The sequence below is a fragment of the Ctenopharyngodon idella genome, chromosome 21, assembly GCF_019924925.1.
Source record: "Ctenopharyngodon idella isolate HZGC_01 chromosome 21, HZGC01, whole genome shotgun sequence".
In the NCBI taxonomy this organism is placed as follows: Eukaryota; Metazoa; Chordata; class Actinopteri; order Cypriniformes; family Xenocyprididae; genus Ctenopharyngodon; species Ctenopharyngodon idella.
The window spans coordinates 18,337,522-18,362,712 of record NC_067240.1 but is presented as its reverse complement, the minus strand read 5'-3'; the positions used below and the strand labels follow the sequence as shown (position 1 = coordinate 18,362,712).

Sequence of the window (25,191 nt, the reverse complement as noted above, 5' to 3'; positions counted from 1 at the left end):
AAATTTGCTCCAAATGTGTGGCATTTAAAAATTATTTGAAAGTTTTTTTTTTATTTAATGTATGTTATAATCTATCTATCTATCTATCTATCTATCTATCTATCTTATCTTCGAAGTTTGTTTTTAACAATGGTAATGCCTGTTTGTTATTTAAAGAGGTTTGCACACTCACATAAACTGTTTTTTATTATTATTATTATTATTATTATTATTGTTTTAGTGTAAACCCTACAAAATGTTTACGCATTTGGTTATGCATTTGCAATTAAAATGTTTCTCTTTACTTTCAACTGAAATTAAAATGCATACAATGAAATGAGGTGGAAGCAGCTGGTGATGGGAGCTGGCATATTAATTATTTTGAACAAGTACATGGAAGCGACAGCAGAGATTTGAGACACCACCAATAATGCGTCGCTCTAGCAGTTATTACGGTAATGGTACTGATGAGGGATGAGTCAGGCTATATGATGCTGATGATACTGCCATTTCATCAGCACATTTTCACAAACATCTCTTTATCCATAATCATGAGATTTACAATATGAATTTACAAAGAATTTACGGGCATTCTGAAAGTAATAGGTCTTAATGCAAAAGCCCCAGACGATTATGGGCATTCGTTTGGTCATTTAGTGCATATTCAAAGCGCGACTAGTTGCACATTTATCCTCACAAACACTCGGGTGTGCTTCGATGCCTGGCTGGGGAACGTCACGGTGTTATACGCTTTCTGACTGAAAGACAGCGAAGAATATGGGGCTTGCCATCCGCAGACATTGAGAAGCATAACCAAGGTAATAACTACACAAAAGAGATAATAATATCCATTCATAGAGCGATTTCTCTAAACAAGAGCGATGCTCTACTCATAGGCCTGCAAGCATCTACTATGCTTTAGCTAGCCTGAGGGACTCGTTTATCCAGAGACACGATGTTGTTATGAAATGTATTATCGTTCAGTTACTAAAGATGTTGTCTCAAACTATTTATTATTAATAATGAAATCATATTAATTATTATCAAAATGTAATTTAAAAAAAAAAACTCAGGTCTGATACTTAACCACTGAAAATTCATATAGGCTCGGCCTTCTCAAAAATAATTTTATTACATTTCGATCAATTTGACCTCAAATATATGACAATTTGCAAAAATCTTTCCGATGTATAAATGTATTTGATACTTTGGACTTCCATACAAATTAATGGTCTCGCATCATATATGTAATAAGGTAATTATATATAACACCTATTTGAATGATACTCGTCCATTTAAAGAAGGAGGCTCAGCTGTTAGTCTATTATGATCTGATCCTCAAAAATGACTTTCATAATAATAATAATGTCTTTGAGTTGAATAAAACACAAAAATTATAATTCAAGGATAAGAAAATTTTGACAGAATTTTCATTTTTGGGTGAACTATTCCTCTAAGCACATGGTTAGGTTTACTCAGAAAAAAAATACTGTAATTTTGTCTGACAACATACTGTTATTCCTTGACAGATATATAATAAGATATGGAAGCTATATGGCTGTACCAGTTTCGGCTGATTGTCATTGGCGACTCTACGGTGGGGAAGTCTTGTTTGATCAGACGCTTCACAGAAGGACGTTTTGCACAGGTGTCTGATCCTACTGTTGGCGTAGACTTCTTCTCCCGTCTGGTGGAGATTGAACCAGGCAAACGCATCAAGCTTCAGATCTGGGACACGGCAGGCCAAGAGAGATTCAGGTACATCTGGTGATATTGGATCACATCGCTACATAGCTATCGCAGCTACATGCACTTCCTAATTCTTTAAAGAATTCAAAATGGAGTGATGGCTTTTAGTCGATGTTTGTTAGACATTTATATGCTAGTGTACATCTAAACATTGGCAAAAATAATTTTTATTGGATAAATGCATGTAAAATTTACAGTCTTCCTCTTTCAGGGAAAAATATTGATGACTCATCCTGCACTAAACAAAATTTTGACCAATCAAATGCTCTCACAAATCAGAATGCCCCTCCCCCTGCAACCAACCTGCTAACTAAAAACTATTGGCTATTTTTAAAAGGCAAAAGCTCTTTATGTCCTGTCCCAACTCCCTTTTTCAATAGGAAACATTCTATTGCTTAAGAAGAAAGTTAATTTTGGGATTTTAAGTTTTTGATTAAAAAAAACACCCCAAAATGTTGGAATGGCTGATGGCCTTACATATCTCTCTCTCTCTCTCGCTCTCTCTCTTTCTATATATATATATATATATATATATGTGTGTGTGTGTGTGTGTTTGTGTGTGTTTTTATTGATATGTTTCAAATTTCTCTTTGAAAATATCCCTTAGTGAGCAATAAAGATATCAATTTTGATTGTAATGATTAAAAGAAAATAATAGTAGCTGTAACCATAATACAGTCTTTTTGTGGTTCAGTACCAATTGCAGTTATGCATTTATTAATCAGTATTTTGTCTAACAAATCCATATGTAAGTTTATGCTTCTTATTACACTTTTTTTTACTCTTTTAAATACAAGAACTAAATAGATAAATACAGGATGAAACACTTGATACACAAAGTAATTTTGTTCCCAGTTTGGAATTTATTTATTTTTTTACTCCTTAAACTGTCATCTCTTTCATCACTTTTCTTTTCATAACCTTTATTCACTCTTTTGTAGTTAGCAAAAATCCCATACTAGATCTGGGGCCTCATTTATAAAATTGTAGGATTTAATCCTAAAATCAATGGATTTCATCCTACGTCAAAAGTGAGGAACAAATCAGGATATATAAAGGCTAAAAAATGACATGAAAATGTCCTTATGTGTACGCCGTATGCATTAATGGGCTTATGTATGTTTAGTTCTGTTCAGTTTGATTATGTTTTGGGGGCCGTTTACACGACACTGTTTTTGACTAAAAACTGGAAACTTTTTATGAGTTTTGGGGGATCATTTTGACAGCATTGTCGTCTGTACATGAATAAAATGCAAAGGAAAAACTTTTCCATATTTAGTACATTGTTGTTGTGTAAAATACCCTTAGTTTGGTTTTCCTTGTTCCCCTTTGCCTGTGTTCTAGTTCCTTGTTAATTTTCATAATCTGTTGTCATAGTTTAGTTACTCACCTGTTTCAGTTTCTGTTGATTAGCTTCCCCTGTCCTGAGTTTGGTTCTGTTTTTGTCTGGTATTGTCTTGTATTGTTTATGTACGAGATGTTACGCTATCCTGTGTTACTCCTGTGCTTGTATTGTGTATTTGGATTAAAAGACTGCTGCTAATCCCTTCTTCTGTTCAACGTTGCCTTGAATGTGACATGTTCACATTGCTCTTGAATTTAGGGTTTATTTATAAAGCGAATTTTAAAGTGTGATGCAATTAGGAACATTTTTTGTGTATTTTTTGGATGTTTTATAAATCGTTCATAGGAAGATTTTGGAAACTGTCTTATTTAGGATCGTTCTACTCAAATCTTTATAAAGAGGCCCCTCTTCTCAGAGGAAAAATATATTCCACTCATTCTGCCCATAAACATAATTTCTCCGATTGTAAACAAAGATTCGTTAGTCTTCCCATCATGTGTATTTCATATACTATTCCAAACCAGTCACTAATTTCTGGAATTTGAGGCTGTAACCATTTTTCTGTAATATCTTTCTTACAGGTTATCTGCAGAATTCTATGAAAGCTTGTTTCCGCCACGGAATAAAACAATTTAAAAGATAATTGCAACTTTTTATCTCACAATACTGACTTCTTTTCTCAGAATTACAACATTATATGCAATTCTGAGAAAAAAAGTCAGAATTGTGAGATAAAAAGTAGTTTATTCTGTGATGGAAACAGGCTTCCATAGAATTCCCATTAAGTGTTTATGTACTAGGTTAATATTATTTAATAAATCAATTTATACTTTTGTATATGCTTATGCACAGCCGTTAATTCATTTTTTTTTTCCTGTTGTAATGTACAACGTGTTCCTCCACCTGTCTGATATCGTCTGCTCTTCTCCTCTGTATGTGATCTAGATCTATCACAAGGGCTTATTATCGTAATTCAGTGGGTGGCCTTTTGCTTTTCGACATCACCAACCGGCGCTCCTTCCAAAATGTCCACGAGTGGCTGGAGGAAGCGCGCAGTCACGTGCAGCCTCACAGCATCGTCTTCTTACTGGTCGGCCACAAGTGTGACCTGGAGCAGCAGCGGCAGGTGAGCCAGCAGGAGGCAGAGAAACTGGCAGCCGCTTACGGCATGCGCTACGTGGAGACCTCGGCCCGTGATGCCATAAACGTAGAGAGGGCTTTCACGGAGCTGACGCGCGACATCTTCGAGCTGGTCAAATGTGGTGACATCACCATCCAGGAGGGCTGGGAGGGTGTCAAGAGCGGTTTCGTGCCCAACGTGGTGCATTCATCCGAGGAGGTGACCAAGAGTGACCGCCGCTGCCTCTGTTGATCAAGTGACTCCTGTCGGCGTATCATGCTCCTTCACTGCAAAACCAGTACCGTCGTTCTCCCTTAGCTTGACATTCCCACTACTGCAACCCCACAAATACTCTCATCCTCTCAATCAATGTTTTCTGCTTTCATAGTTACTTCCAATAAAGTTCTCTTAAAAGTCAGTTCAAATAATGACTTCAAGATAAGCAAATGTGAATTAACTGGAGCTTTGGCGAGTCTTCTCAGTCCACCTTGGAAGATGGAACTTGGGGAACTGAGTTGTGAGAACTGTTTGAGTAAAAGATTGCAGAAACACACAGATCCTTTGGAGCAAAGACGGACCCAATATTTACACCAAACGTTTAGACGGTAATGATGGATCATTTGAGAGCATGTACAGGAGTACCACACCAATCCAAACATCACATTGGACTAAATAGCCCCTAATGTGTTCACTAAAGATACTCATTAATAATAATTTTCTGTAATTCCTTTTTTTTTTTTTTTTTTTTTTAATAATGTTATTCATCAATGATGCATTAAATTGATCAAAAGTCACAGTAAAGACATTTATAATGTTAAAATAGATTTCTATTTAAAAAAAAAAATGCTGTTCTTTTGAACATTCGATTCATCAGAGAATCCTGAAAAACTGCATCATGGTTTCCACAAAAATATTAAGCAGCACAACTGTTTTCAACATTGATAATAATAAAAACTGTTTCTTGAGCAGCAAATCATCATATTAGAATGATTTCTGAAGAATTATGTGAGTAATGATGCTGAAAATTCAGCTTTGCCATCACAGTAATAAATTACAGTTTAAAATATATTAAAACAGAAAACAGTTATTTTAAATTGTAATAGTATTTCACAATTTTTTGATCAATTAAATGCAGCCTTGAGATACTTACTGACCCCAAACTTGAATGGTAGTATATTGGTTGTTTATTTGGGGCCTCTGATTTCAAAAATTAAAGTGTTAGTTCACTCAAAAATTAAATTTCTGTCATTAATTACTCACCCTCATGTCGTTCAACATCCGTAAGACCTTCGTTCATCTTCAGAACACAAATTAAGATATTTTTGATGAAATCTGAGAGGTTTTTTTTTATCCCCCATAGAAAGCAACATAAAAATAACAACTTTATTCAACAATTTCGTCTCTCCCGTCATTCTCCTACACTGTTTTCAGCGCTTCCGTGTTTACATCCAAACGCCGACTCAGTATTGGCCGCCGCTGTTGACGTGAGCACCATGACACATGCGTGTGATGCTGACGCAGGAGCCGGCAAATACTGATGTTGTACACAAAAGAAAACATTAAGGTTGAACCACTGTAGTAACGCTGACTATTTTAATGATGTCTTTACTACTTCTCTGGACCTTGAATATGGTAATTATGTTGCTTTCTATGGGGGATAAAAATCTATTCTATCGGATTTCATCAAAAATATCTTAATTTGTGGTTGTGAAGATGAACAAAGTTCTTACGGGTGTGGAACGACATGAGGGTGAGTAATTAATGACAGAAATTTCATTTTTGGGTGAACTAACCCTTTAAACAGTAGGGGGAGAAATTCTGTTCCTTATCGTCAAACCTTATTGCCTGACAAGGAGATTTCGCCTGCAGAGGTCATAACAATCACAGGGAATGTGAAAGTTCTTTGTTTCCTTCAGGATGTACCCTCGTGATTTTTAAAGCATTAAATGATTCAATGCGTAAAGTTAAAGACCAAATCAAATTAAAGCATTTTGAATGGCTACATTCAAATCTCTGAGATCATCTATAAACCTTCCAGAAAACATGCAATTATAGAGAGCCACATTTAGGTTTCCCGCCTTTTTCTCATTTAAAATGGGTCATGGTATCCTTAGACACTTTTCCAGGGACTTTACCAACATACTTCTTTGTAAAGCACTGATAAATCATATCCGAATTTTTTCTGGTTAGGTTCTTCCTAATGAAGTTCACTCTTTCATAACTGTTGCCTGTCACTTGAGGTTAGTAGCTGCTGAGAAAATGTACATTTTTTGACTTACAGACTAATACAATGTCATTTAGCCAACTGAAATGACTATTAACTGTGTATTTATTGATCCTGTGGGAGAGATGAACTATCAATAAAATGTGTGACACAAAAGATTTTGTGTCTAAAAATGATTTCCTTTTGCTTTAAAGCCACAACGAACAGCCTCAGTTGTTTTGTGAAACATTTTATTTTTTAAAAAAAAGAAAAACATACAACAGAATCTTTATAATACAGCTCATTTTCTTTGTACATGGCGTGAATATTTACAGTTTAAAAAAAAACAAGGACAAATAAAATATATATATTCATATACTGATAAACAAACACATGTAACAGGTGGATCTCAAAGGCAAATGACTTGGTATATGTTGATATCTACCAACCATCTTTGAGGTACATTTGAAACTTCAGGCACTGATCTACAGGAAACGTATGTCTCCAAATTGAATCAAAACTGTAATGCCTGGGATCAGACAACAATGCGTCATCGGACACGTTTACATGCTAAACTTTACATGTCTGGTACAGTACATGTAAACAAAACCATTTTCAGTTGATTGCGAAACACAAATATAATAGTAAAGCTATACAAAAATATGCTTCTAATCAAGTCAGAATGTTAATATAATAAAGACAAAAATGCGTTTACAAATAATAGTGGTTTTAAACAACTATTCTATTATTCTGTCATGTAGACACCTCCATTGCTCTCTGATTATCTGAATACATTTAGGTTACACAAACTTTTTTTTTGCACAACCAACCAAAAACGGCTGAAAAAAAGGAGCTGAATTTCAGCATCCAGAATGGATAAAATATGCATACTATAAAATATCAAAAAAGTATGATAGGTGCACAAGATGATTGACAAGTTTGATTGAGCAACAGTAAACTAGTATTCCACTACATTACAAATTCTCTACAATAAAGAACAAAAATAGATAAAAGGTACATGAGCTCAACAGCCAAGCTGCCAAGAACAAGTTTCAATGGAAACCAAAAAAAAAAAAAAAGACAAGAAAATATGGTGAAAAACAGTGACACTTATTTCTCAAGTATATATCTACACCTTCAGATATGAAAGGCCTGTTTCTTTAGGTCTTCAGTCAAGTTTAGGTTTAACCCTTGACCTGTGAGTTAGACTAACATTACTAACAAAGTTAGCACAGTAACAGTTTCTGCTCAAATATTACAGCTAATACTGTTGAAAATAAAAGATTATGGGATGTCCTTCAAACAATATAAGTAGTTTTCATAATCTTTCAAGTCATGGCGGTTTCTATCAATGTACTAGTTGGTAAGGATAACCGTAGATACACTAACATTCAAAAGTTTGGAGATTTTTAAATGTTTTTGAAAGAAGTTTCTTATGCTCATAAAGGCCGCATTTATTTGATCAAAAATACAGTAAATTGTGAAATATTATTATAAGAATTCAATTCTATTTGAATATATTTTACTCCTGTGACACAAAGCTGAATTTTCAGCATCATTACTCCAGTCTTCAGCATCACATGATCCTCCAGAATTCATTTTAATATGCTGATTTGATCCTCAAGAAACATTTTTATTTATGTTGAAAACAATTTTTTTGCAGAATAAAAGTATTCATTTCTTCTTCTTCTTCTTAAAAAGTAATAATCATACGGACCCCAAACTTTTGAACGGCAGTGCAAGTAGTTTTGGCAGAAACAGCAGTTATCAAGGAACTTTTCATAAGCATTGTCTGGAAATACAATAACTGTTATACAGTTTGCTTAAGTAAAATCATCAAGTTTAAGGAAGTTGGATGGATGGGTAAACTATACATGTTCATATAAAACAGTTTTTCCCCAAAAATAATTTAGTATTTTGTAAAACTAAACATTTTATGGTGCAACCTTGTATGGTCCATTCAAAACTCTCACACACACTTTAAAAAAAACTATCATTTTATACCACAACAATATACCCAATATCATTATCCCAAAATGCAGCGGGGCTAATACCTCACTGTCATTCTTAGGAAATGGAAACATTTTTCCTATCCATGCACTCTTTTAGTCATCTCTCACACACATGGGATTTTAGCCAAGCCAAAATGTCTAAAAGCTTTTCAGTTTTTTTCAGTTTCAATTCTTCAATTATTCTGTCTGACAGTAACCAACAACCACCAATACTGTCTCACGGTATTGCCATTTTCACATTCTGCACGGTGAACACTAGGGGTCCCTGTTGTAATTCACAACCTCATGCTGAAAAACCAGGAGGCAGAAGGAGACCATTTTGGATTCAGAATCCAAATGCACAAACAACGCGCTTGGAGCTCAATGACGAAAACAAAATACCCTGTACACAGTCAGTTCATTGTCCGCCAGACAATATGGCCATTACAGTACTAGTGATTACAGCAGCAGCCACAGGGACATTTAAACCAGCATCTACAGTACTGAAAGGCCAAAGCTGCACGATGACCTCTAATGGAAAACTCTTAGGTTGAGGAACCTGATCATTTTGAGAGGATGAGAAATCCTTTTTTTTTTTTCCCAATTGAGATGTTTGGGGCAGTCTCTTCAATAAATGAGCCGTGATTTTCACATCAAATCTGCAGACTTAAAACGAAAATATGTAGGGCAATATGCCCGTCGTTCTCTCTTCCTATCAGGGAGAAATGCCCTCTACTTCACTCTCCTCACCGCCTAGATATATGGGGCTTTTGTTCTGAAGGGGTGGCTCGTATTTTCGGAGGGAGCTGTTCATGGCCTCGGTGCTGTTCCGGATACCATAGCCGAAGTAGATTGCGAAACCTGGGAATGGACACGAGAGAAGAAATGGGAGGTTTGGAATGAAGGAAACAAACAGGGCGCTATCGCAGCCACAAGCTAAATGAACAGATGTACTCACCAATGCCCATCCACACAGTGAAGCGGCACCAGGTGGCCGCGTCCAGCTGCATCATGAGATAGATGTTGACAAAGATACTGAATAGAGGCAGCCAAGGTAACAGAGGCACCTGCACACAGGAAGATTAAGATTTAAAGGGATACTTCACCCAAAGTTTAAAATTCCATCAATTAATCACCGTCATGTGGTTCCAAACCCATAAGACCTTTGTTCATCTTCAAAACACAAATGAAGATTGATCAGCTAATGTACATAGAGCACTCAAATATGGTAAAAGGACGCTCAACCGTACTTGCTTGATGCACGAGAACCAATGAGGTTTATTCTCGCGTGTCAAGCAAGTACGGTTGAGCGTCCTGTTACCATTCTTGTTCTGTGTATGTTGGCTGAGACTGTTTATATGTGAATAAAAGCCTAAATTAAATCTGATCACCATATAAAGCGATCGTGTCTCTTCAGAAGACTAGATTAATATGGATTTATTTTACAATATCTTTATGAACACTTTGAACTAGGGTTGCTCAATTATGGCAAAAATCATAATCACGATTATTTTAGTCAGTATTAAAATCACGATTATTTAATACGATTATTGGTGGGTGATTTGATCAGTCTTATTTCATGATATGAGTAATTTTACATATCACTGAAATTTCACAATTATTGATACTTCAACAAAAACTAATACTAGGTTAACTAATGTAAGTAAATGTCCTCAAAACAGTTACAGAAGACAAGTAAACACTCAGCAATACAATAAGAACAAAGTAACTAATTACAAACAAAAACAATACAACAGAAAAAATATACAAATTAAATAAACAGTGCTTTAGGTTTTCAGGGAGATGCACTAACAGTAGTATTCAGAGCCTACAACAGAAATTTAATAAAGTAATCAAATGTAAAATAACACTGCTGTATACATTAAATATAGACTAATCCTTATTAAAACTACAAAAGTTATTCATTCAAGAGCAGTGAGTGATTTTACCTTTGTCTTTTGTTGTTTGATTAACATTAATGACTGCAGCAGGTTTATTAGGCTGTTGTCACTTTAAGAGCTGCACAGATCCAATATACTGTTACACACGCATTTTCTTTCTCAACTGTTTACATTTATTTAATACATAACCGACTGTGTTTACATCAAAACGGCATTTTGACATTGTTGCGTGTATGCTATTTGACTGCTGAAATCATGATGCTTCTGAGCTTTATGAATCTTTTGTTTCGAATTAGTGATTCAGATCTCCTATCAAACGGCTAAACTGCTGAAATCACGTGACTTTGGTGCTCCGATCCACTGATTCGATTCGTAAAGCTCCGAAGCAGTGTTTTGAAATTGGCCCATCACTATATATTGTTGAAAAGTCATTATTTTGTTTTTTTGGCACACAAAAAGTATTCTTGTCGCTTTATAATATTAAGGTAGAACCACTGAACTCACATGAACTGTTTTAAATATGCGCAATTAGAACGCAAATACTCAGACTTAAAGGGTTAGTTCACCCAAAAATGACCCCATTTACTACCATAGTAGGAAAAATAAATACTATGGTAGTCAATGGGGGGTGAGATCTGTTTGGTTAAAAACATTCTTCCAAATATCTTCCTTTGTGTTCAGCTGAACAAAGAAATTCATACAGGTTTTGAATGACATGAGGGTGAATAAATGCTGACAGAACCCTCATTTTTGAGTGAACTCTCCCTTTAAGTCTGAGTATTTGTGTTCTAATTGCGCATTTCCTTTTACATCACTTCAGTGCTTACGTTCAAGCCTGGGCAAAGATTTATAGCATAATAAAAAGGCAAATTCAATAACGAGGACATCTGGTACCTTGAAGGTGAGAGCTTCCTTGCTCTCAGGCTGCCTACAGATCACAATGACACACAGGATGCACAGCAGGACCAGAATGACACACGTCGTCACCCACACAATCTCGAGATTCACGATGGCTTCCAGACGCAGAGCCAAAACCGCACACAGTATGGTGATCAGCACAGCTACGCAGACAAGAGGATATTGGAATTAGTCCATAATCAGCTGATTCCTGATCAGCCAAATCATTGCCAACTACAGCACTGAATCAGATAAATACAAATAATACAGACATGAATGTAGATCCGAGTCTATGTAGAGTGTAAATACACTACCATTTTCCATCATTTAATACTCACTCAAGTTAATATTTAAAAACACTTATTTAATAACACTTAAATGTAATCTTTAGCAAATCTCAAAATGAATATCCATCATACTGTAATGTTGTGATGCTTCAATCCCATTGTAGCACATAAAATGACTGGTTTTAAGTTTTTAAAGTTTTATTTTAATTATTTTTATTTAGACAAACTCCCTAACTCACACATTTATAGTTCACATTTTTTTTTAATTTTTGGGTCAACTATCCCTTTAAAATTAGCTAGATTTATCAAAAAAGTGACAAGCAAAATCTTTACTCACAGATAACAGCAGTTGTGCCATAGACAATAGTTCCCGACATTTCTGTTGGCGAGTCCTTGGAAGGAACCAGGAGGAGTTTCAGAGAGAATTTCTCTTTGCGGGGATTGTCATCCAGATCTATGCCATATTCATCTCCACTGTCTCCACATACGGCCACTTTCTCGCCACCGACCAGTTCCACCAGTTTCTCTGTCTGACTGGAAGAGCTCAGGTTGCCTGGCTGATATCTAGAGGCGTAAAGATTGGCAGTGAGTCAAACTACATACTTGACCTGCAGCAAAAAATGCAGCATTGTTAATCATTTTACATAGTAACATTCAAATGTTTGAAATCGGTAAGATTTTTTTGAAAGAAAGAAATACTTTTATTCAGCAAGAATGCATTAAACTGATCAAGTGACAGTAAAGACATTTATAAGGTTACAAAAGATTTCTATTTCAAATAAATGCTGTTCTTTTGAACTTTCTATTCATCCACAGTTATACCAAAAATATTAAGCAGCACAACTGTTTTCAACATTGAAAATAATAAGAAAAGATTCCGGAGCACCAAATCAGCATATTAGAATGATTTCTGCTGAAAATTCAGCTTTTATCACAAGAATAAATTGCATTTTAAAATAGAAAAGAGTTATTTTAAATTGTAATAATATTTTCACAATAATACTGTTTTTACTGTATTTTTGATTAGCTAAATCCTGTTTTGGTGAGCGTAAGAGACTTCTCTGACCCCAAACTTTTGAACAGTAATGTATGAAAAATTAGCCAATCGTAACATATAGGAGTCTTAACCATGCCAAAAACATTTTTAGAGTGGAAAATAGTCATGTAAAATTAAATTATGACAGATTTGGATTTAACATTGTATATTCGCGGGGAAAAAAGTTTACAATATGACCTCTCTAAAATATGTAGGCAGTAGATAGTAGTAGACCCAGTGTTTAGTATTTGAGGTGAAGGTTTTAACATACCTGAGAATGAGGACACACACGGCGACCAGAGAGTATGCAAGCAATGTCCCTATAGACATGAGGTCAACCAATGCAGCCAAATCAAACAGAAATGCCATGAGAGCTAAAAGAAGACAAAACAAACAAATTTGAAATCTTATCAAGCTATAATATATCAAATCTTACATAACATCACCAACTTTAAGAGGTCAAACGCCACATCCTAACCAGATGTAATAAATTGCTACCAAGTAAATCTGAGTTTTTAATCAGTAGCAGCCACAACAACAACTCGGTCACTTGTTTGTTTTCATTTCTGTAGCGTTGCACTGGATGGCCCTGCCCACAATGAAATCTCATTGGTCCAAAATCCACAAAACTATATATGAAGGGTTAGTTCACCCAAACATGAAATTTCTGTCATTAATTACTCACCCTCATGTTATTCCAAACCCGCAAGATCTTCGTTCATCTTCAGAACACAAATTAAGATTTTTTTGATGAAATCCAAGTGTTTTTTTATCCTCAGAAGAAAGCAACAACAAAACAAAAATAACGACTTTATTCAACAAATTCGTCTTCACCCTGTCTGTCTCCGCTATTTCCGTTGCAGCGCTTCCCAGTTCTACGTCAGAACGCTGACTCATTATTGGCTGCACGACACATGCGTGTAATGCTGACGCAGGACCCGGCCAATACTGAGCCGGCTTTCTGACGTAAACACGGAAGCGCTGAACTGCGTTCACTGCATCAACTGCGTAGGAGACTGACAGCGTAGAGAAGAAATTGTTGAATAAAGCCGTTATTTTTGTTTTGTTTTTGCGCACAAAAAGTATTCTCTTCGCTTCATAACATTAAGGTTGAACCACTGCAGTCACGTTGACTATAATAACAATGTCTTTAATATCTTTCTGGATCTTAAATGATGGTAATTACATTGCTTTCTATGGAGGATAAAAAAAATCTTGGATTTCATCAAAAAAAGTCTTAATTTGTTTTTCTGAAGATGAACGAAGGTCTCATGGGTTTGGAACAACATGAGGATGAGTAATTAATGACAGAAATTTCATTTTTGGATGAACTAACCCTTTAAATAAACAAGTATGTTCTGATTGGCTGATGTTGTGCCGTATTTGACAAAAATTATGGGACGCAAAGTTAGGACATTCTGTAACACAAACAAACAAAGAACATCGCTCACATGCCACGATTCCAGACACAACAGTCGCCAGCAGTGGAGTTTTGGTTCTCTTGTTCATCCTGGAAAGGAAACGGAAGAGCAGCCCGTCCTCTGCCATAGCGTATATCACTCGAGGCATGGGGAACATGGAGCCCAACAAACTACGATAAAAAAAAACAAAAACACACAGATTCAGATAAATAGAAAATATTGAACAAAAACATTACTAGACACAGTAAAGCCCTTGATTTACCTTGTCGAGAGGGCACAGAGTGAACCCACAGCTACAATATAGCGTGCCGGTGCCCAGCCCACGTAACTGAAGGCCTCGGGCAGGGGACTCTGGGTGTTGAGTTTGTAATAGGGCATCATGAGCGTAAGAGCAGCTGACACACCGAAGTAAGCAAAGAAGCAAATAAGCAGAGAGGCTACAATGCCCACGGGGATGGAACGCATCGGGTTCTTGGCTTCTTCACCTACCGGAAAAAATAAGGTTAAAGTGACCCACATACATTTATGACTCACCACGCAGATGGTTTTAGAACAAACAAAAACAAAATGTTCAGCAATCAGTATTTGTGCTCTGTAACTGTGACATTTATGATACGTACTTGTTGTAGCAATGCAATCAAAGCCAACAAAGGCGTAGAAACAGGTGGCTGCGCCAGATAAGATGCCACTGAAGCCGAACGGAGCGAAACCTCCACTTCCAAATGTGCTTTCTACCCGTCTGTGAGAGCAGAAGAGATTTGTCAAATCTTGCAGAAGAAAATCACATTACTCACCTCACAACTTTAAGAGATCCTCATTTGCTCCACTTTAAAAGCAGCTTGTAGCTGAAACGTTGAGCTGGATTTTGTCATGGCAAACTTACTCTGGTTCGGTGATATTTGTATCATTGACAAAGTCTTCATATGTGAGGTTCCAGTTTGCTGTGTTGCCCTTGACAAAGCCAGAAATGATGACAAAGCCCAGCACAATCAGGTTGATCCCAGTGAAGATCTTGTTCACCAGAGCAGACTCACTTACACCAAAAGCAAGCAGTCCTGAGGAGTAAATCACACATCAAAATCAGAAATCTCTTATTTAATAATATACATTTCAGTGTGTTCTTCACTCACATGTATAGAGGGATATAGATATATACTAATTAAACTATTATTTAGTGATATAAATGATCATCAGGCCACCATTATTATTATAATAATGCAATGGGGGAATATTTGTAGGTCCTGATAATGCCAAATGTCTTATGTTACCAGTAAAAAGTGGCCTACATTATTTTAAATATATCTAGTCAGTGACAGAGTGAAACATATTCATCTAAAATAAATCTGTGTTTCAGTGTTAGAATCATTTATATTTTTATTCTGGTGTCACCATTGTCCTGTGCATTGGGTTACCAGCACCAAGTCCAAACCTATTCATTTCCACTCCCAATGTAATACCAAATTTAGCATTTTAAACAACAGTACATTATTTGTTATCCTTTTACCATATGTCTTGGAGTATCACAATAATATCGTATCGTGAGTTCAGTATCGTGATATGTATCGAATTGTGACATGAGGGTATTGTCACAACCCTATTATATACCTCATTTAAATGATAATTTCTATTTTAAAATTTCTCACCAGTCAGTAGCAGGATGAGAATGAGGGCAAATAGGTCCGGATATTCTGCAAGAACCTTCCCAGGAACCTTCATAGCCATGGATGCCCTGAAGAAGTTAGAGATCTTCTGCTCGATTAAGTTATCGAACGTAGAGCTCCAAGCTCGCCCCACACTAGCTGTACCTGAAAACAAGAACCAGCTTTTGTAATTCAGTTACAGTGGATTTCTTTAAAATGATCATCAACTAGTAGAGTAAACTTACCTATAACATAAGAGAGGATGAGGTTCCAACCAGTGATGAAGGCCCAGATTTCTCCTACTGTTACATAGCTGTACAAGTAAGCAGACCCTGTCTTAGGGACTCGTGCACCGAATTCTGCATAGCACAGTCCAGCCAGCATGGAGGAAAGTGCAGCCACAAGGAAGCATAAGACGATAGCAGGACCAGCCTTCTCTCTCGCAACCTCCCCAGCCAGAACATACACTCCAGCTCCAAGTGTGGAGCCCACCCCGAGCGCCACCAGATCTAGAGTGGACAGACACCGAGCAAACCGTGTTTCCTCACCAGAGCAGTCCAGAGCACGACGGCGCAGCAGCGCGTGTCCAAAAGAGACCATTTTGTCCACCATGGTTAATGCAAAATGAGTTGACAAATCTGGTGAGGTACTTGATTGTGCTGGTTCCCAGAAGCGCTCTGTTACTTATATGTCTGGAAGAGCACATAAAACAGGAAGGAAGAATTAGACACATTTGGGTGTGTGAGAGTAATTGCACAAGCCAGTATGCCTAGGTTTGATGTAACCGGTCTAGTCAGGACAGGTCTATTTTTTTCTTTTTTTTTCCAGCCTAACTTAACATTGTGTTCATCACACCTTATTACCAGTGAATGTGCCATTTTGTGATTCTCCGAATTCCTAACCGCATAAGTTGCCCAGAATTTTCAGAGGAGTTCTGTGTCCCAACTCTCCAGATTTCTGCCCTCTAATTAAATAGTCGGTTACAGCCGGATATAAAAATGGAATCTATTATACACTGATCCAGTAAAGAAGTATTCCTAAACGAAAGGTCAGGCAACAAACATGATATGAATGTGGAAGTTTCGTCTACAACCAAATCTGTATCTGATATGACAAAACAAAACAACAAAAGTGAACAATAATAACACACTAAAATAACACACTACCATTCAAAAATTTGGGATCAGTAAGAAGTCTCTTATGCTCACCATTCATCATGTGAAATATTATTACATACAGAAACATTTCTTATTATTATCAATGTTGATAACGGTTGTGCTGTGTTTGTGGAAAATGTGATACATTTTTTAGGATTCTATAAACAAAGTTCAAAAGAGCAGCATTTATTTAAAATGTACTGAGCCCCGCACATGTCATGCAGGAAAAAAAGTAAATTATGCGCACAATTTACTAATTCGTTCCCTCGATTTACAAAATCATGCTCACGATTTACTAATTTGTTCCCTCGATTTACTAAATCATGCTCACGATTTACTAATTCGTTCCCTTGATTTATTAAATCATGCTCACAATCTACTCATTCGTTCCCTTGATTTATTAAATCATGCTCACAATCTACTCATTCGTTCCCTCGATTTGCTAAATATTGTGCACAATTTACTAATTCGTTCCCTCGATTTACTAAATGATGCTCACGATTTACTAATTCGTTCCCTCGATTTACTAAATCATGCTCACGATTTACTAATTCCTTCCCTCGATTTACTAAATCATGCTCACGATTTACTAATTCCTTCCCTCGATTTGCTAAATTGTGTGCACAATTTACTAATTCCTTCCCTCGATTTACTAAATCATGCTCACGATTTACAAATTCGCTCCCTCGATTTGCTAAATCGTGCGCACAATTTACTAATTCGTTCCCTCAATTTACTAAATCATGCTCACGATTTACTAATTCGTTCCCTCCATTTGCTAAATATTGTGCACAATTTACTAATTCATTCCCTCGATTTACTAAATCATGCTCACGATTTACGAATTCGCTCCCTCGATTTGCTAAATCGCTCGCACAATTTACTAATTCGTTCCCTCGATTTACTAAATCATGCTCACGATTTACGAATTCGCTCCCTCGATTTGCTAAATCGCTCGCACAATTTACTAATTTGTTCCCTCGATTTACTAAATCATGCTCACGATTTACAAATTCGCTCCCTCGATTTGCTAAATCGCTCGCACAATTTACTAATTCGTTCCCTCAATTTACTAAATCATGCTCACGATTTACTAATTCGTTCCCTCCATTTGCTAAATATTGTGCACAATTTACTAATTCATTCCCTCGATTTACTAAATCATGCTCACGATTTACGAATTCGCTCCCTCGATTTGCTAAATCGCTCGCACAATTTACTAATTCGTTCCCTCGATTTACTAAATCATGCTCACAATTTACGAATTCGCTCCCTCGATTTGCTAAATCGTGCGCACAATTTACTAATTCGATCCCTCGATTTACTAAATCATGCTCATGATTTACTAATTCGTTCCCTCAATTTACTAAATCATGCTCATGATTTACTAATTCGTTCCCTCGATTTACTAAATCATGCTCATGATTTACTAATTCGTTCCCTCGATTTACTAAATCATGCTCATGATTTACTAATTCGATCCCTCGATTTACTAAATCATGCTCATGATTTACGAATTCGCTCCCTCAATTTGCTAAATCATGCACACATTTTACTAATTCGTTTCCATCGATTTACTAAACAATGCTCATGATTTACTAATTTGTTCCCTCGATTTGGTAAATCGTGCGCACAATTTACTAATTCGTTCCATCGATTTGCTAAATGATGCTCACGATTTACTAATTCGTTCCCTCGATTTACTAAATGATTTAGCCTACTATTTTTTTCCTGCATGTAATATGCGGGGCTCATTACATGATATATTGTAATATTATAAATATCCTCACTGTTACTTTTAAATCAATTTAATGCATACTTGCTGAATAAATGTGTTAATTTCTTGACAGGATATTTTTAAATATAACTCTGATTGTGTTTGACTGAAAGAAGAAAGTCATATACACCAAGGATGGCTTGAGGGTGAGTAAATTATGGGGTAATTTTCATTTTTGGGTGAACTATCCCTTTAAATTGTCATTGTATTCTTTAGACTTCAGCTTGACTACACAAAAACCTGCTGTAGCTCAATTATAACTGCACATGTAAACTGACTGTTGCACTCTCCCAACAAAATCCACAATGTTCTGTGTGAACCCTTCAGTATCTTATTGGCCCGCTCAACTCCTTATCGGAGTTGTCTGATTCCAAAGCACTCCTGCTAGCTCATCAGGTTACATGGTCGTGTCATGTCATGTCTGAGCCAGCAGTAGTACTGTAGTACACTGTTGATGTTTCATGCAGTTCTTTACCTACGTCATCATTCTTACTGGTGACGTTTACAGTGATGTCTAACAGAAATGATTTGGAAACACAAGCACAAACAAGGTCACAACTAAGCCTTGAGTTGCAGCAACAGCTATCAAAACCAAATGCTGATGCAATGACAGTGAAGAAAGTTTGAACATGGAGTGCTCTGTTGATTCAATCTTTATACATTTCACACAAACTGCCATGACGATTCGACTTCCCATCCCACGGCGGAGATCTATTACTTAACACTTATAAAAAAAACTTGTCATAAAAACAACAAAACTAGAACAATGAAATTGCTAAAAATGGCTTCATGAAAGTTGTGGAAATGCTCGCAAAGAACCCCATGTCCTGGATCAAAGACAGGTTTGACAAAGAGGACAGAGGAGGGGGAAAACAAAAACATCCCTGTAATTCACTGTACAATAGAGGGGCTGAAATAGACTCTTTTTATCTGTAAGGTGGTTTGTTTCACTTGGCACAGCAGCTGGCAAGATTCTTAGCGGGTTGAATCGAGCTCAGTCCGGGCAAGAGCTCAGAACTTTAAGCCACTGTTGTGGTCTTACACAAAGCACACAATGGCTGCTTTCTTTCACAATTCACTGCTTTTTGTAATCATGAAATGAATACGCATATACAACATATTTAATGTGGCACTGATATATCTAGCAGTTGAGAAAGTCTGGAATTATGTCTTTCTTTGTGCCAAGTTGGAGCGTTGACCAGTTCTGGAGATTATAGAGTGCACCGCTATCAGTTGCCTTGAAAATGTTTCCTACCAGGAGATTCTTTTTGGGCCGTACAGTGCACACACATCTATGATAGGCCACAGCGAGGGCGGCTGTACTAATCTCTTTCTTGTGGTCTCCACGAGGATGGCTGGGTGACACGTAGGCGAAATTAAATCTGTAAGGCTTTTGATCTGGCCATGAGAAATTCATGAATGCCAAGACGTCTGTTATCCAGTGGAAACTGGCACACCAAGGAGACCTACACATTTTACTGTAACATTTCTGTTTAGCTACACTTGACTTGCGTGAATGAAATATAAGAATCTTTCCATAATCTAGTTTAAAACACATGTGGTAAGTTCTTAAAAATGTCCTTTTTGTTTGCAGGTTTTATACGTTTTTTTCATACCATTTTTAAGAAACATTGAAACTTAAATGTCATTTGGTGCAACCATCAAATATATATATATATATATATATATATATATATTTATCTTACCAGTGTTATTTCAGTATTGTTTATATATGATTATAGTATTTATGAACATTTTCCGTTCGTTTTGAGCTTATTATTTTGAAAAAAGTATGTATTTTTATAAGTATAATGAATTTTTAATTTATAAGTTGCACCACATGACATTGATTTGATGGACAAACGTTTTACAAATATTAATAAGTCGTTCATTTTTTTTTTCTCTCTCTCTCTCTCTCTCTCATATATATATATATATATATATATATTATTTCTTCTAGAAATAATAAGATTATGCTAAACTACTTCGTAAAGTAGGCTAGTAGCAAAAACGTTGATCAATGAATGCACAGGCTTAGACGTGAAGGAACCGCGCTCATTATGTCTATTAAGGGTTTATATAACCCATATGAGTGTGAGATGCTACTGTTTTGAAGTGACTCACTGGGCTTTTCTCAAAATAAATACCTCAATAGATACTAAGAGGCTTACATAAAGACCCGCCAACCGGTTAACCTTCTTAACAGGAGAGTGAGGACTTTACATTAGGTGTTGTTATTGTTTTGGTTCTCTTTTACGCAGAACGGATTTTGTACTGCTGCTAATCAGTAAATGAGTTTGCCCAACATCTGAACTTTCAAGCAAACCCCACTAACCCCATATTCAAGGTTTAATCAGTACAGTTTCCCTAAAACAATTAAATTCGGCAATTACATACTCTAAACCATTTGTGACATGACCGAAGTTATGTTTGACCCTTTGAGAGACATCAAAATCCTATTCAGTCTTATTACTGTTACTCCTCATGACAGGATTTGCTAAATCTTGGTAGGAACATTCATTCCCAGGCTCAAATATCTTACTAAAGAATCAGTATTACTTCTTGATCATTCTAACAGCCCTTATATTTGATTTAGCAGGCAGATAAGAACTACAAGCATGAAATGATATCTGTGGGTAAATGGACATTTCATAGTCTGCATGCAGTGCATATAAACACAGAAAGGGAATATATATCTTCTCACACCAAACAACGAGATATGCAGTTGAGGAAGGAGATACTACGAAACTGTTGAAGGATCCACAGGACACTGGCGCCATATTACAAGCAGAAACCAGCATGAAAACTTCATTCTTCAAAAACTCAAGTGTTCATGGTTATGAAACAAACTTATTCAGGCCTCAGGGTGGCACATGCCGCTGTGAATGAACCTGGCAACCTCTCAAATAGCTGGATTAATGCCATCACACAGCCCCCTTTAACAGGGCTCCACAGACTGTGCAAATTACCAGCCAGAGATGCTTCATCATACTGAACAAGCTTGAGGTTTTTCACTATTATGAACGTAATCGTTAACTGACAATTACCAATTTGTTCTAGAAGTCATGGATGATGCAATTATAATGAAGTGTACATCACTCTGCTGAACAAATTGCCTTATATCAGCAGGGGTGCAAAACTCAATTTGTGGAGAGCCACAGCCCTGCAGCGTTTAGTTCCAATACACATACCTGTAGTTTTCAAATAAGCCTGAAGGACTTGATGAGCTGGATCAAATGTGTTTAATTAGGGTTGAAGCTAAACTCTGCAGGGCTGTGGCCCTCCAGGAACTGAGTTTTGCACCCCTGTCATTCAGTCTCATGCTCTCTTATTTGTCAGTGTTTGCAAAGGGACACATTTCTGTTTAGCCAAAGAGAGCAGAAATTTCTAAAAACCCAACGTCATTACACCACCATCCATTAAACAGGAAACAATGAAGTATCCTATATATTTAATTTATTAAATAATAATTATTTATATTATATTCATAGGATTTATTAAAATAATGTATTATTTGCATATTTGCAAACTTTAATTCTCAAGTGGCCAATACATAGTAGTAGTAGTAGTAGTATTATTATTATTATTAATTGTATACATTTTCTGTTGTAGCAGTCTAAAAAAGTTGTTTAAAAGCTGTGTAAAAATAAAACATGTGATGCAAATTAGACCAGCAAGAAACGACTATCATGTTCCAAAATACAGCAAGTATCTTAAGATAAATTTAGCGGGGTACAATAGATATAAGATTATTTTAATAGAAAGCCTATATTAGATATAATACATGGCAACGCAAACAAAATACAATAAACGTCACGGGATGATTCAGGTACCCTTCTGACGTAATATTCAAACAGCATAATTTAGGTGTATGATCTGGCCAGTCTGAACTGGTACCAGTCTGTTCTGGGCTGATGCAACTATTACAACAGATACAACTTCCGGGCAGTGACGTCGTAGGTCCACACAGAACGTGCGTGTTTATGAGCGGGAACTCGCGTGCCGTGAATGAATGAAACAAAACACGACGTTTTGCGAAACAAATCTAAAATACAACAAATGTAGGGAACAAAAGCGAGTCGTACGATAAATTTAAATAGACATTTGAATTATATTTAAATTAGTGACTTTCGTTCTTCCCAGATCCATTGGCTCTGGTTCTTCCCTGAGAGCTACGGCATACATATGTTTTACTTCTCCGAATAATAATAATGCTGTAAAATAACAGAATAAGTGACGGGCTAATAGTTGTGACCAGCATCATTTGGGGTATGTCAATAAATGTCATCTTATAATAAGAAATACAATAAATCATGATAAATAAAATGCACCGTGTGTAGGATACACGAATATTTGCAACAATAGTAAACAGTATTCGCAAACATAATGGCATGCATTTCGTAGTAGCTATATGAATAAATTGCGGATTATATTGGCATTTGATACACATACATTATTTGTTCCTTTTTCTGCTGACAAAAGTGCACTAGTCCAATATACATTATATATATATATAATGTGTATATATATATATATATATAATGTGTATATATATATATATATATATATAATAAATACATTTTTTTTTTTATCATTATACGTCTAATAGATGCATGCAAATATTGCAGGCTCGCGTTAATATCAGGGCTGTAGGTTAATTTGTGATTTGTGAATATGATTACATGAACGAGTTGGATTGCATCAGATATTTTACCGTATAGTGCAATAAAGGAACCATTCTGCATCGTGGAGTCAAGATGGACTGAAACGATCTTATTAGTTATATTAAAACCAGATGTCTAATAAATTCAAAAGAATGAAAAGTAGAAATGTTACCTCTTGGTTTCTGATGTGAAGGTGCCGATAACTTCGGTTTGTTGTATTTACCTTGTCTGGCTGTGTGCGAGTGATCACTGCTCATCCTCTCCTTCTCTGACTAGTTTTGACGCTGACCAATAGTCATCGATGACGTAAGTATAAACAAACCGTGGCATCCATCCGCCGAAGTAACCAATCAGCTTTGAGGGTGTTGCCATGTCACGTAAGATGTCCCGCCTCAACGTGAAAAATGTATAGTATTTTAGTAAATGATTAATTTTCGTATCGACAAATCTACGTAAAACACGCAAAACCATTAGAACTCAACAAATACAACTAGTAAATAAAGACCTTATTAAAAAGTACGATTTTGTAGCTACTTTAAGTTCAAGCGTGGGATTAAAATTAAGTATCTAGCCAGAACATACTTAAGTAAGTTAAAGTAAAGCAGTTTTTACATTTAAGTATTGATGAAATATAAGTAGGCCTGCTGATAAAAACAAGGGACAGACAAGATTTTCTTAGTAACTTTCATCTTTTTCTCAGTGTCTAAAAGTGGACTAAAAGTCCCTGTCAAGGGCTTTTCGATCTCTTAGATGCACAAACCATGAATATATATATATATATATATATACTGTGAAATATGTTGATTAGCCTATAAATATGTGTAAAATGTTATTTGTTTCTATTATGTTACATTGTTATGTTTTATTTATGCTCACTAATACTGTATTGTTAGATATATATTTTTTATCTTAATCATTATTTATTTATTTTTACATTGTTTTTCTCTAAACTACTCTTTTGTGGCTTCCTGCTCCAGGCCACACCCTGAAACTTGTCACCTGAAAATGTAAAACAGCTTTAAAACAACTATAAAATCAGATTAGATTAAATTCAACTTTATTGTCAGAGCCACTGACTCTGCACAATGATAAGTTTAATCTAATCTTAGATGATTTTATAGTTGTTTCAAAGCTGCGGCTGAATTTATTTGACATTTTACAGGTGAAGGGTTTCAGGGTGTGTCCCAGTCTGAGAATAATTTATGGACTGTTTAAACTAGACATTAACCAGAAAAACACCAAAAGGAGAATTACTTCAGTACTTGAACATATCCTCATTGGTGTACAAAACTGAAAGAGCATGCAGTATCAAATCAACTTTGTGTGCACTATTAGATAAGTATTTATTTCCACAACTATATTTATTTACTTATGTTTATTTACAGAATGTGTCTCAGTGTCTTTATTTATTGGGTAAAGAGTATTGGGCAGAGAAAAAGGGCTTACCAGTCGGTTTCAACATGTTGATACTGTCTTAGCCCAGCAGGTTTAATATGGTATGCGCATTAGCTTTGCTGTTAAATAAAATAAACTTTAATGTGGGATCTCTTTCTGTGGCGTAGTGTGCGAGGAGGTTCTGCTAGTGTTATAAAATAAATCTCCTCCCGTCGGCCTTGGTAAAGTTCAGATTGTTCGCCTAAGCAGGGGGCCCATTATCCGCAGAAACATAGACTTAATCTGAAACTTTTCCAAGAAATGAACTTGGACCTTGCGGTCACAACCGCTTTTTTTAGAAAAGAAAGGGCAGCTGAATTGAATGTGCATATTCAACAAACTAAGGAAACATGTGGAACTATACCTTTTATTAAATGTATTATAATAAACATTGTCAGTTTTGTTGGTTCCCGTCCAGACAAAATGTCTGGTGCATATCCTCAATTCTTGTTTAATCTTTTTCCATCCCGTCAAGTTGACTGAACCATCATAAAACAATGGTAACCTGTGGAAACCAGGTCACAGCCTTGCATTCTGTGATCTCATCCACTGCAGTTTCAGAGTTAACAAAGCACTTGTAATCTCACTTC

At 36.1% G+C, this 25,191-nt stretch overlaps 2 protein-coding genes across 3 annotated transcripts; one reads left to right on the top strand and one right to left on the bottom strand.

Annotated features, from left to right (window-relative positions):
• The first annotated feature begins 1,482 nt into the window (after positions 1-1,482).
• On the top strand, positions 1,483-6,591 carry rab39ba (RAB39B, member RAS oncogene family a). Its single transcript, XM_051877451.1, has 2 exons — positions 1,483-1,737; positions 4,019-6,591. The coding sequence occupies exons 1-2, from the start codon at positions 1,523-1,525 to the stop codon at positions 4,443-4,445; spliced, it is 642 nt and encodes a 213-aa protein (XP_051733411.1). The 5' UTR covers positions 1,483-1,522; the 3' UTR covers positions 4,446-6,591.
• A 39-nt stretch (positions 6,592-6,630) lies between these two features.
• On the bottom strand, positions 6,631-23,504 carry slc7a3a (solute carrier family 7 member 3a). 2 transcript variants are annotated; one of them, XM_051877450.1, is made up of 12 exons: positions 23,391-23,504; positions 15,815-16,261; positions 15,573-15,734; positions 14,813-14,984; positions 14,550-14,668; positions 14,192-14,414; positions 13,960-14,099; positions 12,780-12,882; positions 11,810-12,036; positions 11,183-11,349; positions 9,346-9,454; positions 6,631-9,248 (listed from the first exon to the last, which is right to left on the bottom strand). In XM_051877450.1, exons 2-12 carry the CDS (start codon positions 16,179-16,181, stop codon positions 9,103-9,105), a joined length of 1,935 nt encoding a protein of 644 aa, XP_051733410.1. In that variant the 5' UTR covers positions 16,182-16,261; positions 23,391-23,504; the 3' UTR covers positions 6,631-9,102. The 2 variants fall into 2 exon arrangements, with proteins under 2 accessions (XP_051733410.1, XP_051733409.1); XM_051877449.1 differs by having other exon boundaries at positions 23,340-23,480.
• Positions 23,505-25,191: the final 1,687 nt, after the last annotated feature.

What these genes read in the sequence shown, in the direction of transcription:
- slc7a3a (XM_051877450.1), bottom strand. Translation starts at nt 16,181, where the DNA reads ATGGTGGACAAAATGGTCTCTTTTGGACACGCGCTGCTGCGCCGTCGT. An exon ending in CTCTGTGCCCTCTCGACAAG is followed by an intron (nt 14,100 to 14,191) that starts GTAAATCAAGGG and finishes TTTTTATCGTAG; the next exon opens with TTTGTTGGGCTCCATGTTCC. An exon ending in CACTGTGTGGATGGGCATTG is followed by an intron (nt 9,249 to 9,345) that starts GTGAGTACATCT and finishes GTCCATTCCCAG; the next exon opens with GTTTCGCAATCTACTTCGGC.
- rab39ba (XM_051877451.1), top strand. Translation starts at nt 1,523, where the DNA reads ATGGAAGCTATATGGCTGTACCAGTTTCGGCTGATTGTCATTGGCGAC. An exon ending in GCAGGCCAAGAGAGATTCAG is followed by an intron (nt 1,738 to 4,018) that starts GTACATCTGGTG and finishes TATGTGATCTAG; the next exon opens with ATCTATCACAAGGGCTTATT.